General features: G+C 40.0%; 1 protein-coding gene across 1 annotated transcript; it reads right to left on the bottom strand.

Moving 5' to 3' along the window:
- Nucleotides 1–1,292: 1,292 nt before the first annotated feature.
- ankrd33bb (ankyrin repeat domain 33Bb) lies at nt 1,293–16,524 on the bottom strand. Its single transcript, XM_085255255.1, has 5 exons — nt 15,330–16,524; nt 9,258–9,387; nt 4,256–4,396; nt 3,967–4,130; nt 1,293–3,852 (listed from the first exon to the last, which is right to left on the bottom strand). The coding sequence occupies exons 1-5, from the start codon at nt 15,822–15,824 to the stop codon at nt 3,196–3,198; spliced, it is 1,587 nt and encodes a 528-aa protein (XP_085111381.1). The 5' UTR covers nt 15,825–16,524; the 3' UTR covers nt 1,293–3,195.
- Between the last annotated feature and the right edge of the window lie 448 nt (nt 16,525–16,972).

Below are 16,972 nucleotides of genomic sequence, written 5' to 3' on the forward strand. Positions count from 1 at the left end.
CACCCTGGACAGATCGCCAGTCTGTTGCAGAGTAACACATAGACATAGACAACCATTCGTGCTCACATTCACTCCCACATTCACAACTATGGGCAATTTAGAGTTTCCAATTAACCTAACCCCACTAACTGCATGTCTTTGGGCTGTGGGAGGAAGCCAGAGTTCCCGGAGAGAATCCGTGCAAACACGGGGAAAACATGCAAACTCCACACAGAAATAAGGCTGCTTTTTATACATAGAGTGTCCTAATTCCACTATAATACCATATCTGATCTTTTTTTCCTTCAGACTTTTCTTTATAGTAACACAACACATATATTCGTATTATATATAAGCACATGTAAATGTTTTTTTGTATTATGACCATTCTGGAGCAAAATTAGCCAAAATATTGAAGCATTGCACTGGAAGAGCTAAGGATGACTTTCACACCATCACCAGTACTCACAGAGCACTGGATCTATACAGTACCTGACAGTAAACACGTCCTCAACATTAGCCAAAAATTGAAGATGCCCTTTCTGACATGTTCTCAATAATGGATAATCTGGTTTAGATGGCCAATAGATGATGCAGGAGGCAGCAGGAATGATTTGCACACAGTGAATCCTCTACATTTGCCTGCACATGGGCGGAGTCAGACATCACGCAGACCTTAAAGTATGGAGCTGGCAAGTTTAAAATGTTTTGTTTGTTCAGAACAATTGGGACACGTGCTTCATCTCATGCACAGGGTTCGAGACGACAGTGTATGTTTCTCATGGTGTGTTTTTTGTGAAGTCAACAAGTCACAGTCCTAGCACTAAGCTGTTTATTTTTGGCGCTGCCTTTCAAATTCTCCACAAAGCCCTCACAAAGCCTGCGTGAGCTGGCTTCTCAGCTCAGCTATCAAGAACTGCTCGTAAGCTCTCCACTTCCATGAAAATTCCTGTTGTACTATGTATTGATGTAAAATGGCTTGCTGGCTTCCTCCTGAATGTTCAGCTGTCCTTGTCTGCAGCTATCATCTGTGACAGCCAGTCACCAATCATCATTTGGCCGCGTCGGAGCTCTTCTCTCCATCCTGTTAAAATCCCTCCAACTGGCTGTTACCTTCCTGCTCTTTAAAGCCCCATTCCCGCCCTCTTGGTATTCCTCTCCAATAAATGTGTATGTCAGTTTCCAATACGTTGTGCCCTTTCTCCAAGGCTTTTACCCTTTTTTCTTCTAAGGTAAATAGGACCCATGGACTGTAAAAGATGGACACAGCTTCCAAAACTGAAAAATAAATGGGGAACTTTGTTTTAATTTAAAAAAAAAATTTGTGTTACATTTAGAGTAAATAGATGATATAAAAGGGTCTGACAGACCTAACCGAGTTCTTCAGTTTAAGGAAGCAGCTGGCATAAAGTAATCTATGACCCCAAAACACCCTTTCCTGGTAAGATTAGAGTCTCAGTTTTGATCCCCTTGAGTAGAATATGATGTCCAAATGTTCTGTTTGATAAGTTGCTGTCATGTGAGCATACAGGGTCTCTCGGTTCTCAGCCAGAATCACCCCTCGCTCATCAGTCAAAATACCAAGATGAAATATGAGACATGAGGCTTCAAAACAGACCCTATAGTGTCTCTATGATTTCTGTATGTCTGCATTCCTCTCTTACACCTCTCATCCCGTTGCTGTTCTTTGTCTCCATCCAAACCATTCTGTCCTGTGATATAATCTCACTTCTGTCTTATCTTACAACCTTCAGTGTGCTTAATCCTCTAAATATGATGTTATCTACACCATCCCCAGCTTTAACCGAGCACTAACCCTAGAAAATCAGAATGTGCCATTTTTGGTATTAATATATTGCTTGTAATTCCCAAGTGAAAAAAGTCTATATTGGCTTTCTCCAAAATACAGAGTTAGGGTAGATTTAGGGTTCCTACGTATGATGGCTTAGACCTTAGAAGGTCAACCATTAACAATGGCTGGTGTGTTAAACCTGGATTGTTTTCAAGCAACAAGGTCAGCAGTGTGTGGTTTTTGCCTATAGGTGGGTTATGGTGTTGGGTGTTAACCCATTCCAAAGTAACACGTAACTGTTATCCCATTACATTTTTAAATAACACAGTAATGTAACACGTTATTGGACTAAACTGAGCAATCATATCATGAACTCATTACATGAGTTACAAAGGTTCCTAAATTATGTGCACAATGGGCAGGTAGAAGGAAAAAAAACTATCAATTATGACTTCATCCTGATGTGCACTTGCACTGTAATCCGCTCATTTCAGTTAAGGGAGGAGGAAAATTAAAAAAAAGGTCTACAACTTTTATTTTTATTGCACGAGAGAACAAAACTGCAAAGTGCAAACTGCATTCAGGACAGACACGTGTGTTATACTGCTAACACAACATTAGCTCTTCAGGGGCATCTGCATAGATAGCATGCTATTGCTAACACAAAGCTAGCGAATAGCTAGCTGAGGGGTATAGCTGGGCGGATGAAGAGCCCACCCCAGCAGATAGAGCCTGGGTTTAGATAGGTAATAAAGGCAGTGATGAGGGTTTTTTCTATAATCCCTTTAAATTCTCTTTGTCCTGATTTCGTTTTTGTGTTTTGTTGTAGGTTTTGTGTTTAAAGTTAACGCTGTGCCCTCATCAGGATAGGGATTCGTGTCAGTGTGTGGGACTGTAGCCTCAGGTTTATAGTTAATGTGACAGTGCATTTCAGGACTTATTATAGAGTAACATGTAAGTAATGTAACCGTTAGTGTCCACAGATTACTTTCTATGATGAGTAATTAAGTACTGTGTTACTTTTAAGAAAAGTAATGAGTAATGTGTGATGTTTTCCTTTTTTTGAATAAGCATCTCACCACTCTCTGCCACATTCCATAGAATGCATAATAATACACAATGAATGTTGTCAGCATACCAACAGACATACAAATAAGAGATATTATGTTACATGTACATGATATTTTTCTTGTGCTCCCATATCTGCCACATTCCAGCACAAAGTGCACCTTGAAAAGTAAGAGTGGTTTCAAGTAGAAAAAAAGGCAACATTGCAGGAAACCCTAACAAAGAAGACGATGAGCAGTTTGGTCTACAAAGTGTCTTTTTCTGCAAGAATATGCATTTTGAGAGCCATGTCGAGATTTACACTGAGCACTTTGAAGCTACAGTAAGTCACGTCTCCTTTAGCTTTCTTTGGTCCTTCATCTTCTCCTAATCAGGGGTAGCAGTCGTTGCCGCTCCTCCTCCTGCATCCTCCCTATTTTCTTCATTTTGTAATCCCACTTGGGTATCTGGAGCTGGTTCTGGTTACTGTTCCTTCTGAGTTTTTCTGGTTTGTAGCTTGGAGCTGGGGCCTTGCAGAGCCTCACCTTGGGAACCACTAGGCCCGGCCTCACACTGCTTCTCCTCAGCATATGGAGTGGCAGCAGGCTGGCTCGTCTTATGGCCACTGTGGACGCCGCTGCCATGTTGTTTAGCAGCTGAGGCTGGAGACTGGCCCTCCGATCCTTCTCCCTGGGGATGAGGAGGATCCGTGAGTTCTGGAAAAGTTTCTTGTAGTTGTTTAGCCTCTCTGGGCCCAAGCGCTTCAGCTCCGCCAGACGTTGCCTCTTTAGAATCTCTTGCACCGCGTGACGACGTTTTCCGATGCACGGCGGGCTGCTCGGGCACACCGTGCGGCAAGCTGTGGCGATAAGCGGACTGGACAGTCCCGTGGTGATCCGGACCATGTGTTCAAGGACACCATCTTCCATAGGTTTTACCTTGTTGTTGATGTAAAATCTATAAGGGCAGCAGGAAAGAAGGTTGATCAAACGCTGCTTACAGGTCTTTGGCTCTTGGGCCTGGGCCACCAACTCCTGTAGAAGACCAAATAGTTCATTTAAAAAAGAAACATTTAACTTGAAAATTGGATTATATTTTAAATGCGGTGCCTTCAACAGTTGATCCAAAATTAAGAAACGTGTATTAACCTCCAGCAGTGGCCACTCCAGGGAGAAGGAGTCACAGAACTGCTCAGGACAAGGGTTGGACATCAGCCGACTCATCAGGCGGGCTGTTTCATACCGACCGGTGAAGAGCGCCCACTCCTTGGGTGTCATTTTCCGGCCAAAGTCCCGAGCCTGGATATCACCTCCTGTATGGATATGTGTGTGGGGGGGGGGGGGGGGGGGGTGTTTTGAAAATCACAATAATTTTTAGAAATGTTTTCTTTGTTCCCTCGGTGTTGAGGCTTTCATGATCTTTATTGCATTTATATACCTGCCAACATGATCGATCTAACACACTCAGCCCGGCCCTGCATGGCAGCCTTCATCAAAGCTGTGAAACCGTGACAGTTCCTCCTCTCGATGTCCAGACCAGGAAAGTAGTTTAGTAGGTAGTTGGAAATGATGGCATGACCTGCACAAGAAAAAACACATGTTATGAAAGGATTGCATTTGTATATTCCAGCAGCCGCTTTCTCCTTCTTCTTTCTACGATACTTCGATGACATTTTTCTGAAAACACAGTGGACATTAAGTTGCAGTCTCCAGTGGCTGAAACATGAAGCCATTTCTAAAATGTCAAAAGAACTGCGTTTTCTCTAGTGGCCACTTGAGTCTGGCTTCAAAAGTGAGTCGTTCCCCATAGGCTCCAGTGTTGAAACGCCCAACGTCATCAATGAAAATAGCACGTTTACTGCCTGAGAGAAAAATCACTTTCAGTCCAGAGCAAATTTCCTCCTCCATAACAAATGTGCCGAACCTGAATCTTTTTTATAATTCACCTTTCATGACTTTGTTTGGTCTTAAAGTTTGCAGCATGACTGCTATGACAGGTGTGCCAACACAGGCAGGTGCTCCTGCAGGGCCTCACTTCTGCTAATTCCAGTCATTAAATCAGATCTTTTTGTGGTGCTGTTGAAGTTTGTGCTCCTGTTTTGGTGAGTAAAATTATATTTTATTTGTTTATTTATGTGTGTTGCTCCCATACAGTGTATGGATGCAACTTGTTAACCAGGGTTGCTAGCATTATCTGATAACATGATTTAATGTGAAAGCATTTTAATTAAAAAAACAACACTAAAGCTACTCATTCTAACATCTGAATCGTTTCTTTCAGGTTTATTTGAGACAGCACTTTGAAAAGTGTTGCCATGCAGAATCTAAAAATATGTCTATCACATTTGTGTTACACATATTTTTAAAAAATCTTAGTTATGATCTTATTATTTTTAAAACACTTACACACTTTCATCTTTAATGTCATTACTTTGCGTATCCTTTTCACTTGTTTTTTTTTTTGCAGGATGAAATCACACTAGTGCTACAAACCCCAAATAATGCCAAAACCCCTGTCAGATTGGTTAGCACTGAGTCATCAAGCAAAACTGTGTGCATTAAGATCAGGATGTAGTAATTATAAATTTTTTTTAAAATATATTTTCTTAGAAATCCAGAGCAATCGGCTGCAACATTCCTAAATGAGCAAAACCAGGCTAAGGATGTGAGATACAGTTTTAGCATTGGGCTGGACATAAATTCATTACTGCCTTGATTCCCAAACTAAGTCTAGAGTTTAGTCTAGAGTTTAGTAAAGGGTCAGGAAGCACTTTTGTGATGGTGCAGTGTGTGGTGGTGGTCGCCTGAGTCGTCTGAGGTGCTGCTGAAGATTTTTGTGTGAAAAAGGATCGATACTTTTTTAATGAAGCAGAAAATGAAGAGCAGCCTACAGCTATTCATCACTGGCTGCAGTGAGCCATTCATCATTGTTAGCAGATAAGAGGCCAGGGCGCCATGTCTGATACATGTGGCTGCATCACTATGAAATTACTTATGATGGTACGGATTAATGTGAGCAAATAACGGTGATTCTTGCAATGGGAACCACCAGACCCCATTATACAACACAAATCATAATTTGGATCTATTAAAATCGGTGTGACTCATTTCTATGCGGTAGATTTTCTTCCACCATATAGAGCTGTGCAAAAGTCTTGAGCCACCCCCCATTTCTTTCTGTTTTGCTTCTAAGGAACCAGACGTTCTTGTCACGTTTAAAGTGGTCTCAAGCAATAGTTCTGTCGTCTTTCTGATGAGTTTTTCTTTGGACTGAAAATCAGCAGCAACAGGTTTTATGGAGAGATGAAGTCAAACTTAAAAATTTGGGTTCAAATCATTGTCAGCATTGTGAACAGAGGAGTAACAGGGAGTGTCTGACGCTCTGTGATGGTGTGATGGGAGCATTTCAGCCAGTGCTGGTGAGGATCTTGTCAGATTTTGTTTCACTGCACAGTACTATCAGGAAAGTATCTGACTTTCAACAGCTTCATTTTGCAGTGTGACAATCATCCCAAACACGCTTCCAGGCCGTGGATTGGTCTCCCAATGAATAAGCTGCTGAAATCGGCAAGTTACCCTGGAAACAAACTTAAAAGAAACATTTTAAATAAAAGCGGCACGTGATGCCACTCATGCCTTCAGTACGTAATCACCTGCTTCGATTAGTATTTCAATTAAATATTTGGCTTTTGAGGGTTTACAGATCTCCATATTAAAAAAATAATAATAATTAAAATGTGTGGAAGGGAGTATTTACATAGTCCATCACTGCATGACTACACAGTGATGAACTGAAGTAAACAGACTTTGTGTGCCTTTATGTAGAGTTTAAGCCAAATATAGCTTCTTGTAATTTGCCTTTTGTTTTTGTGATAATGAATCAACACATACTGCATGGACAACCCAAGTTTATAAATTCACCTGATCTCATGCTTTTCATTTAGACACACAAGAAAGCTGCAAATGAAGATGTTGCAGTAAAAAAGGAAACTGAATTTAGTCATGTCCATTAGCTAACTGAAGCACATTTATGATACCTGATGATTTCCCTAATACACAGTGATGGCCTTTGCAAGTTGCAGTTTGCCCACTACATTTCAGATGCTTGTTGATGTCATGGAGAAATAAAAATGAGCTTTGAAACGTAACTTAATTACAGTCTTCATACCAACACGGATGCACAAAAGATTGTCCCTTTTCTTAATCAGCTCAGCCACTTTATTTGCTTCCTTCTGGAGGTGAGCGTCCTCTTCAAAATTTTTCAGAACGGACAAGAAGTTGTCCTTTGGCGCAGCTTGGCTGGTTTTTCATTCTTCTTTTGTCTTGCTGGCTTCTTTCGACTCTCACATTCTCTCCTGATCAGATCAGCCACCTTGAAGGCTTCGTGTTGGATGTGGGCACACAGGACTTCGTTTACCATGATGGTCCAGAAATGTTCTTCAAAAACTATCTGCTCTATCTGTGGCACAGATGATTTTTCATCCTCCCAGAATTTTGGGATCCAGTTACCCACTGTGTAAATTTCCGTCTTAAGATGGCCGTAGGTGGTCACGTCTTTCAATTTAAACCAAAAGGTTTCATTGGAAAGACTTTCCAACGTATTCTGGGATCTTTGGGCTTCACAGAGTTGCATGTTTTTCTGCATTTGTTGATGGAACATTTGCAAGGTTGGAAGAAAATCACAGTTACAGATCAACATTAGCAATCTGTAACATAACTGAAGTCGTGTTTGTGGAGAAAACACAGCTCTGGAGCTGTGACGTCATCACATTCTATAAGATGTATCAATGACATATAGAATGTGATTACCATGGAGGGCTTTTACACACACACACACACACACACACACACACACACACACACACACACACACACACACACACACACACAATCCCGTTCAGCTATCTTAGTGAGGACCTTCATTGACATAATGCTTTCCCTAGCCCCTTACCCTAAACCTAACCATTAAAAATGAATGCCTAACCCTAACACTTACCCTTACCCTAAACCTAACCATAACCTAATTGTAACCCTGACACCAAAACCACATTTTGAGCCTCAAAAAGGCCTTCAAATTTGTGAGGACCGGTGTGTGTGTCCTCACAAGTGACTGTTGGTTCTCACAAGTATAGTAGAATGCAGATTTCAGGTCTCACAAAGATAGCTTGACAGGAACACATGCGCGCGCACACACACGATGTGATTGCTTCATCTTGTATCAGAACATAGTTAATAAACAATATAAATAGAACCATTAATCCATCAGAAACCATCTATACCTTATAAACCTAATATTGGCGTTAATTAAAAATATTAATTACCTTTAATTAAGTTACCAGTATTTTTCGTTAAAAAGCTGATCAACTCAGTTTATTTGAGTTGGCTTAAATCAGGAAAATTGAGGAAGCTGGAATGTGACTAAGTACGTTTACACTATACTGTACTTAAGTAGTCTGTCTCTGTGTGTTAGCCCTGTGACAGACTGGCGACCTGTCCAGGGTGTACCACGCCTAACAAACAGTGCTTGACAGCTGGGATAGGCTTCAGCGCCCCCCGCGACCCTGAAAAAGGATAAGCGGAAGCAAATAGATGGAGTACTTAAGTAGCATATGAAGCCTGCTTGACTTTTACTTCCCTCTTATGTCCCTCTCTATTGTTCTATCACTATAGTTCAGTTGATTTCACTTTATTAAAGACACACACGAGCAAATAAAATGCATACATGCAAATTACATTCTGGAGTTCTTTACGCTACACATACAACTGTGCATCAGATTGTGAAATATAGCATGACAGGTAGGAACTCCAACACTAACAAACATTTGGCTTGCACTGCTCCACCTTTGCAACTTGAGATTCAGCCTAAATCCATCATTATATGCTTCAGTGAGTTTCTGCACACTGCTCTCTCTGTAGCTCTTCCACAAAGGAGCAGCGTACATTGGAGTGCAGAGAGAGTCCAGCCTTCACTGGAACACATACCAAACTTACAGCTCAACATATTAGCATGTGCATACATTAAGCGGCATTATGTATTTTATATTTTACTTCATTATCTGACTGTTTATGTTACTGTTGGAGTTTTGTATCTAAAACATACAAATCAGCCACACAGCTTTTTAAATAACATATAGAAGAAACTTGTTATCACATTTTTCTAAACATTGTATGATCTGAGTAACTTTGACTGTTCTTAGAAAAACAAGAACAATTTAAGATATACAAGATGAAATATCTGTTATTATTTCAAGAAAAAAATCATTTGCAAGCTGTCATAACAAGAAACATTCTGTAAAAGAATAACAAGAAAGAATTTAAACGATTAGACTGTTAAATTTCAAAAGTATACTCAGTTTCAAAACCTCTGTTTTTAAAACATGTGTGCAAGTATGGACTGTGGTGGGATTTGATTCAAAGGCCTGGGGGGGGGGGGTTTTTACCTGCTTGAGCTGCAGTTATAAGAGCGGTGTTCCCCTCGTTGTCCTGCCAGTTAACATCCAGATACGGGCATTGAGAAAGAGCGATGACCACATCCACATAGCCGTTATAGCACGCCACAATCAAGCCAGACTGAAACACAAAAACAAAACGCCTTGGCATCCAACGTTTTCTTTTTCTGTGATTTATTTCAGCTCCTAAAACACACACACACACACACACACAAAATCATTCTTATTTACAGTGAAGCTTGTTGTTATATTCTCTTTTTATGGCTCTATAAAAATGTTCACCTCCAGGACAAAAAGCAATGTGGTGATTAAAAAAATAAATCTTACTGGTCTGCCCGCTTACATGTGAATAACAAGGCGGTGTTCTGTTTTGTTTTTGTCACAGTGAGTGGGAACACACTGGTAAAGGTTTCGGGCTGGACAATCTGTTTTTGCTCTAAACAAAGTTGCTTTGAGCAGATTTGCATTTGTTTTAAAAGGTCATTGCTGTTAAATCGTTTAGTGTATCTGGTCAGCAAAGTGGCACACTGCAGGTTCAGTTTGTAGATGACATTAGTGTTAGTGTAGTCAATACTGTGTGTGCGTGCATTCATGCAATGAACATACATTAATTCAATTCAATTCAATTTTATTTATATAGCGCCAAATCACAACAAAAGTTGCCTCAAGGCGCTTCATAGATAAAGAGAAAAACCCAACAATCATATGACCCCCTATGAGCAAGCACTTTGGCGACAGTGGGAAGGAAAAACTGTGAGGAGGTAAAATTATTGTTATTGTTAAAATTATTAACAAGATAATCGACCTCTGTTGGAGTAGCGTTCAGATAGCTGCTCTGCTCTATGTTGGTACAGGTCATTGAAGATGATCACAGTGGGTGGATTATATTCTTAAACTTAGTTACAGCGCTTTCAGAAAGACATCTACTTTGATAAAGTCTACTCTCCACTTCTGTGTAATCAATTATTGTAAATGTAAATGCTATCAGGAAATGATCAGACAGGAGAGGGTTTTCAGGAAACACTGTCAAATGTTCAGTTTCTATGCCATATGTCAAAACAAGATCTAGAGTGTGATTAAAGTGGTGGGTGGGTTCTTTTACATTTTGAGAGAAGCCAATTGAGTCTAATAACAGATTAAATGCCATGTTGAGGCTGTCATTTTTAGCATCTACATGGATGTTAAAATCACCCACAATAATTATTTTATCTGAGCTGAGAACTAAATTAGATATAAAGTCTGAGAAATCAGACAGAAACTCTGTGTAAGGCCCAGGTGGACGATAGATGATAACAAGTAAGACTGGTTTCTGAGTTTTACAGCTGGGGTGGACAAGGCTAAGCATCAGGCTTTCAAATGAATTAAAAGTCTGTCTTGGTCTTTCGTTAATTAATAGGCTGGTGTGAAAAATTGCTGCCACACCGCCCCCTCGGCCTGTGCTTCGAGATTTCTGGTAGTTAGAATGTCTCGGGGGTGTTGATTCATTTAAGCTAACATAATCATCCTGCTGCAACCAGGTTTCTGTAAGGCAGAGTAGATCGATTTGTTGATCAATTATTAAGTCATGTACTAACAGAGGAGAGAGACCTAATATTTAATAATCTACATTTCACTGTTTTACTCTTTGGTTCAGATGTGGATACTGTATTGTTCTTTCTTTGTAATTGTTTATGTTTAAGTTGTTTGTTGCTGGTTTTTAGTTTGTTTTTTTGTCTTTTTGGGAGCTGACACAGTCTCTATGGAGATGGGTTTGGGGGGGGGGGGGGGGGGGGGGGGGGGGTTTAGCTGTACTGTTTCACCACATGTAATAGTAGTTTGTGTCCAGTCAAGACAACAAGACATTTTGTGCACACCAGTCTTCCCAAATCGTGTAGTACAACAATGAAAAAATATTATACATGTTTTTGCTTTAGAAGAAGCTTTTATTGCTCAACCAGAACTTGATTGCAAGGCAAGTAATGGCAGTTATTCAACTTTAAGACAATAGCAGTGCCATGAAGTTAAACTATTAAGATTGCAACTATTATTTTTGGTGTTGATTATTCACAAAACATGTCCTTGATTATTGGTCTCATTTAAATTTGTTTTTCTCTGATTAACAGTACAAAACCCAAAGAGGTTTAGATTTGCATGATTTTTTATTTAAAAATTTAAGGATCTAGAATCAGAATGAGTGATTTTTCCTTGTAAATATGTCTTACCTGTACAAAGAAAAACAAAATCCACTGGTCATTGCTTTCTTTATCCATTTGTAGTGTGCACACATTTTCAGTTTGCTTTTGTTAGAAAATGCCAAAGTTTATGAATTGGGCACGCTGCTGGTAAATGCACAAGAAGACTGAGATGGGTTTTGAGGTTTCTGCTGCAGTCTCTGGCCAGTCTGCTTCCAACACAACACATATTAAAGATGACATCCAGTTTGCAGTCATATGCCAATAATTGGGTCTTTTGTGCTTCACAAAGAGTGCAAACAGTTAGTGGGTTGACCCCACAGTGTTGTGATTCCAAGAAGAATTTCCCATAGAGACAGCAGATCTAAAGGGCATTGGGTAATCGTTTTTCAAACGGCTGGTAAAAAAGTTTTGGTAAAAAAGCAAGCTGTTGATAGAGATGATGTCAGCCAATTTGATAGCAACACCCATGACAACACATTCATAATCAAGGCGACCCTAAGGACTTCACATTAATCCAGAACTACTCTCCACTGTGTGTTCCAGCTCAACAGAACATACAGAATCTTCTACCCAGTGTGCAGAAATGTTCAGAAATAAGTTCACTTTCAAATTTATCTTCAGATTAACAATAAAACACAGCTTTCTTAACTTTGTTAAGAACAAAAACGTGCCAAAAGTGCCAAGAACTGTGCTTCCTTTAGTGGTCAACTGCAGCTGGATTCAAAGTGAGCTATCCCATTGACTACCATGTTATAAAATGTCCAACTTTAAAGCATTAATGTGCTGTAAATGTGCCTTTGTGTAACAGCCTGGTACACAAAGAGATTTTTTTTAACCAACTGGAAACTAGAGTTAGATTTTTGACTCAGACTTTGACTAAAGTTTGGCAGCAGTGTTGGCAGCTGAAATGGTTCCAGCTGCCAACAATGGCAACTGGAACCATTCCTGCCTGCTGGGCCTCACCTCCTTTGACTGAAGTCACAAAATTATGTGATAAATAACACAATAAACTTCAACACAATAAACTAAAACTGACAAGCACAAGTAGAAAGGACTGTTGAAACTCAATAATTTGAACAATTAGGCTTCTTCTTAATAGAACAAAATAAGCATTACTCTTTTATTTTCACAAGAAAGGCTATTGAAAGCACGTAAGACAAACCATATGGAAAATAAATGTAGCAGATGTTATACTTAAAATAAGTGTCACAAGTGCAGCTGGTCAAATCGCCTACTAGTACTGTAGTTTGTGCAGTAGTAGTTTGTGTCTGTGTAGTTAGGCAGGGTCTTTGCACTAATTAGCCAATATGTGTGTGCAGCTTGCTAAGCAAACAGGTGAAATTAGCACTCCACCTTTTCATCTGAATATGGAAAACAACAACATTGCGGTCTCTATGGTTCTTACCATTTAGCATGTGTTTGTGAATTAGTTGTTCTAAATTCACAGGTCTGTGCGAGCATTGGCCACTAAAACAACAAAGAAAATCAAAGAAACTGAAGTAATTGTGGTGTAAAGTGGAAGTGATTCACTGGAAGTGGGATGTCTAAAAATGACCAAGAGACAGTAACCGGGTTTAAAAAAAGATCCTCACCTCACCTGTAGGTGAGATATTGGCAAGAACTTAAACTAAAAGTCAGACATCTATCAAGAATGAAAAGGTATAAATTTCATGGTTATTTCATGGTATTTCATGACAAAATAGTGAACTTAGAAAATATACACAAATTGTGAAATTGCACCTCTTTAAAATGCAGCTCAATTAAACCTAGCTCCAAGAATAATTTTCACCGACAGTTCTGAGATAAGCTGCATGTTATTCTTGGATGCGCTTGTAGGACTGGCTTTAAAATTGCATGACAAAAATATCATACACATAAAAAAAAACCTGTATCACCAACGTAGCCTGGACAACATTTGCTAGTTAGATGAAGTCAGCTATCTCATCGTAGCATATTTATATGCATATTTATAATTATACGGTTCTTGGAGTGAGCGCACACACTCATGAAGTTTAGTAACTTCAGGTCACTGCAACAAGCCCAGGTACAGTTTACCGACGGATGGGTACAGGACCTTGAAATGCACCGTGTAGAAAGTAAAGACCATCGTACATATCATAAGTTTACCAGTCTCACAAATTGTCGTCATAAATACACATTCGTTAACCGTTTATTAATAGGACCTTTGAGCTCAATGGTAATTAATTAGCAGTGGAAATAATTTCTGGTAGCATCACAGAAATGTAGCAGTGACAATAATACTGTATGCTGTAATCGTACTGGGCAATTAGTGATACAAAAAACCTGTTTTATCCTGTGAATAAAAGTATATGTTTTTGTCAATGTACCATAATAACAGAAGCGAAACGCAATATTGTGTCAGGACAATTCACTATTTATGCACAATAAACACAATAAATAAAGGAGCATAGCGCGACAATTTCTGTTCAGCGCCAGACTTGCTTGTAACCTATATCACTAATTATGTTATGAAAATGACGTATTAACTACTACAAAACACTGACCTTCGTGTAAATGCTTGGAGCAGACTAACCTGTGAGCTGGAGTGTTCTGGGACGTTATATTTGATCTTTGAATGGCTGCAATCCAGTCGCCTTTGTTACTTCGGAAACATGGCTTGAACAATTTCTCTTCAACGACGTAATCCGATAACAACCGATCTCTTTACCCGTCGGCTTCCCGTGGCTGTCATGCGACCGGCTATTGCAGTTAATAATACAACGGCTTCTTGACATTTTTGTGTTTCTTTTTATCGCTGTATAACTGATTTTAATTGAAAGCCTGCGTGCGCTAGTACCGCTTGCCACGAGTTCCCAGAATCCTTTGCGGTTCTACCCGTGAATGACGTCACATTTTCAATCTCTATATAATATGCATGTTAAATTTTATATTTGGGGTAAAATATCAAGTCTTTTCAAGTAAACCGGTTCAAGCCCAATTCAAGTCCCAAGTCATTGGTGTAAAAGTCCAAGTCAAGTCACAAGTCTTAGAACATTTTTTCAAGTCAAGTCTAAAGTCATAAAATTAATGACTCGAGTCTGACTCGAGTCCAAGTCATGTGACTCGAGTCCACACCTCTGATAGTAAGCCTTTAAAAGGTTGGGCAAGGTTGGCAAGCTGCATTGTGACACGGTAACTGCACTGGCCCATCTGTCACTGAAGGCTTAACCAACTGCTCTGAACCTCCTTTAGGATCTGACCTTCAGTGTCTTACTGGGTTTTAAGAGCTAGACCATGCTCAGCTGACCTGACAGAAAAACCAGATATCAGTGATAGAGCAGGATGATGATAGCATTCTTTTACTCAAAGCAGGCATAAAGGGTGTCATAAGAAAATCACAGGTGTGTAATATTTTGTTTTGCACTTTCAAATTATTTAAATTTAAAATTGCTTGAGGTGTGTAATCTGACACAGTGAATGGTGTGCTTGCATAAATGTTTGTCAAAGTTCTATCATATCTGTATACAACTGAATTATGACCGTAACCTCAGTGCTGCACAGCTGTCATGAGTCATCGCATATCTTGTAAGCATATTCTTATATGTTGTTTTGAAGACTATGTGCTGATAGCCACCCAGGCACTTTTAATAGATGCTTTTTTTTGTTTTAAATCAAGCAGTCTACCTTAATATGGTTTTGTTATTGTTCGTAAAGTTAAGTCGAGACCAAGGTAAGACCTACTGACACATTACATGTACAGAAGCAAAGGTATTTATGAACACAACTGTACTAATGACGTTGAAAGACAGCAGCGCAGTTTTCCATTTGTACTGCTATTAATTTTTTCATAAAAAAACATTATTTATGAATAAAAAGGTGCGTGAGACTTTGTCAAAGACATTATTCTAATAAATGCACAGATACCAACTCTTCTGTTTCTGTCCGTCTCCTTCACTTCCTCTTCAGTCACTCCTTGTCTGATCATGATCTTGACAATGACGGCATTGTTGTTGCAGCAGGCCTTGAAGAAGGAGATGGGCTCTGGACTGTCAGAGCTAAACGAGTAGCGCATGTGAGAGGTGACTGAATTGTCGAGGGGATAGAAGGAGTCATCTGAGGCAATGCTCTGTGTGTCTGAGCGATCGGGCAAGGTCTCAAAGTCCAACTCTTCAAATTCCTGGTAGATATCATCCTCATCCTCCCAGTAATTTCGAGTGTAATCGATTTCAAGTTCCTCATTATCTGCCTCGCTTGATTCCTCGCTCTCATCGTCGTCTTTGCCAGCCTTGGTGACGGACATGACAGGAATATCCATATCCACTTTATTGGTTCTATACTCAGTCTTACTAATTCTGACTCCTCCAGCCACTCCATTCTCTTGAACCTTTGAACCTTTACCTTGTTCCTCCGTTATTAGCACCATTTAAATCCTCCTCCGTCGAAAACACTCTTCGAAAATCCTTGTGGGAGCCAGAAGAAGTCTAGGAATTCTCAATTACCTTGGAGTCCATTGGCTTTCTGAAATATGATGATTCCTTCTACCCCCCAGCAAACTCAATCCTGCCAGTTTCCCGACTTCCATCAGTTTTTTGCTGCGTTGGATTTCCCAAACGAACAAGGACAATCCTTTATCACTACTGATAAGTCTTTGTCGGTGCCAAAGAGGTTAGGATTCCCGAAGACTCCAAAACACAGTGTCCTCAAAGGCTTGATCATGTGCATGATCAGTTGCTCTGGGCTGTTAAAGTGATGAAAAAAAGAGTAAAACAGAATAAAGCATCCTAATCTTTCTCTGATGATATTGTCAAATTTCCATTTTCAAAAAAAGTCAGAGAAAATTATGAAATGCACGAAAGCCACTGCGCTTCTCCGTGTGACTCTTTGCAAAGGCACCACCAGCCCCGTTCATCAGATTGTATGATCATTGCACTGGAAATCCAACATGCAGCTTGAATTTTCCAAGTCTCGGTTAGAAGTTAAAGCTGAAGTTGTCTTTTTGAAAGCAGAAGAACCAGCGCGGTCGTATTGGTTCAAAACTGACACAACTGAGCAGTTAATCCCGTGTTTGCTCACGGGGGAACACTGGGTTTTCTTTGATGATCGCCAGCAGTGGGATCGGGAGAGAGATTCTGTTGAAGTACTGCGTGGTAATCCAATTAGATTTCTCTCTAGCTCTAGCCATTTGGTTACATTCACCTCCCCAGAAACGTCTTCTGCTTCAACACAATAAACTAAAACTGACAAGCACAAGTAGAAAGGACTGTTGAAACTCAATAATTTTAACAATTAGGCTTCTTCTTAATAGAACAAAATAAGCATTACTCTTTTATTTCCACAAGAATGGTAAATGGCCTGCATTTGTATAGCGCTTTTCTAGTCCATAGGACCCCAAAGCGCTTTACACTACATTCAGTCATTCACCCATCCACACACACATTCACACACTGGCGATGGCAAGCTACATTGTAGCCACAGCTGCCCTGGGGCGCACTGACAGAGGCGAGGCTGCCGGACACAGGCGCCACCGGCGCCACAAGAAAGGCTATTGAAAGCACGTAAGACAAACCATAT

This window comes from Mchenga conophoros, linkage group LG18, assembly GCF_057382185.1.
Source record: "Mchenga conophoros isolate Kocher_MC1m ecotype Shallow Benthic linkage group LG18, M_conophoros_male_GT1.1, whole genome shotgun sequence".
Taxonomy (NCBI): domain Eukaryota; kingdom Metazoa; phylum Chordata; class Actinopteri; order Cichliformes; family Cichlidae; genus Mchenga; species Mchenga conophoros.

Excerpts from the sequence above, each read along its gene's own strand:
- ankrd33bb (XM_085255255.1), bottom strand. The coding sequence starts at position 15,824 with ATGGTGCTAATAACGGAGGAACAAGGTAAAGGTTCAAAGGTTCAAGAG. Across the intron at positions 4,397-9,257 it reads TATAACTGCAGCTCAAGCAG|GTCATGCCATCATTTCCAAC; the intron begins GTAAAAACCCCC and ends TTTCTTGTGCAG. Across the intron at positions 3,853-3,966 it reads TGGAGTGGCCACTGCTGGAG|GAGTTGGTGGCCCAGGCCCA; the intron begins GTTAATACACGT and ends GGTCTTCTACAG.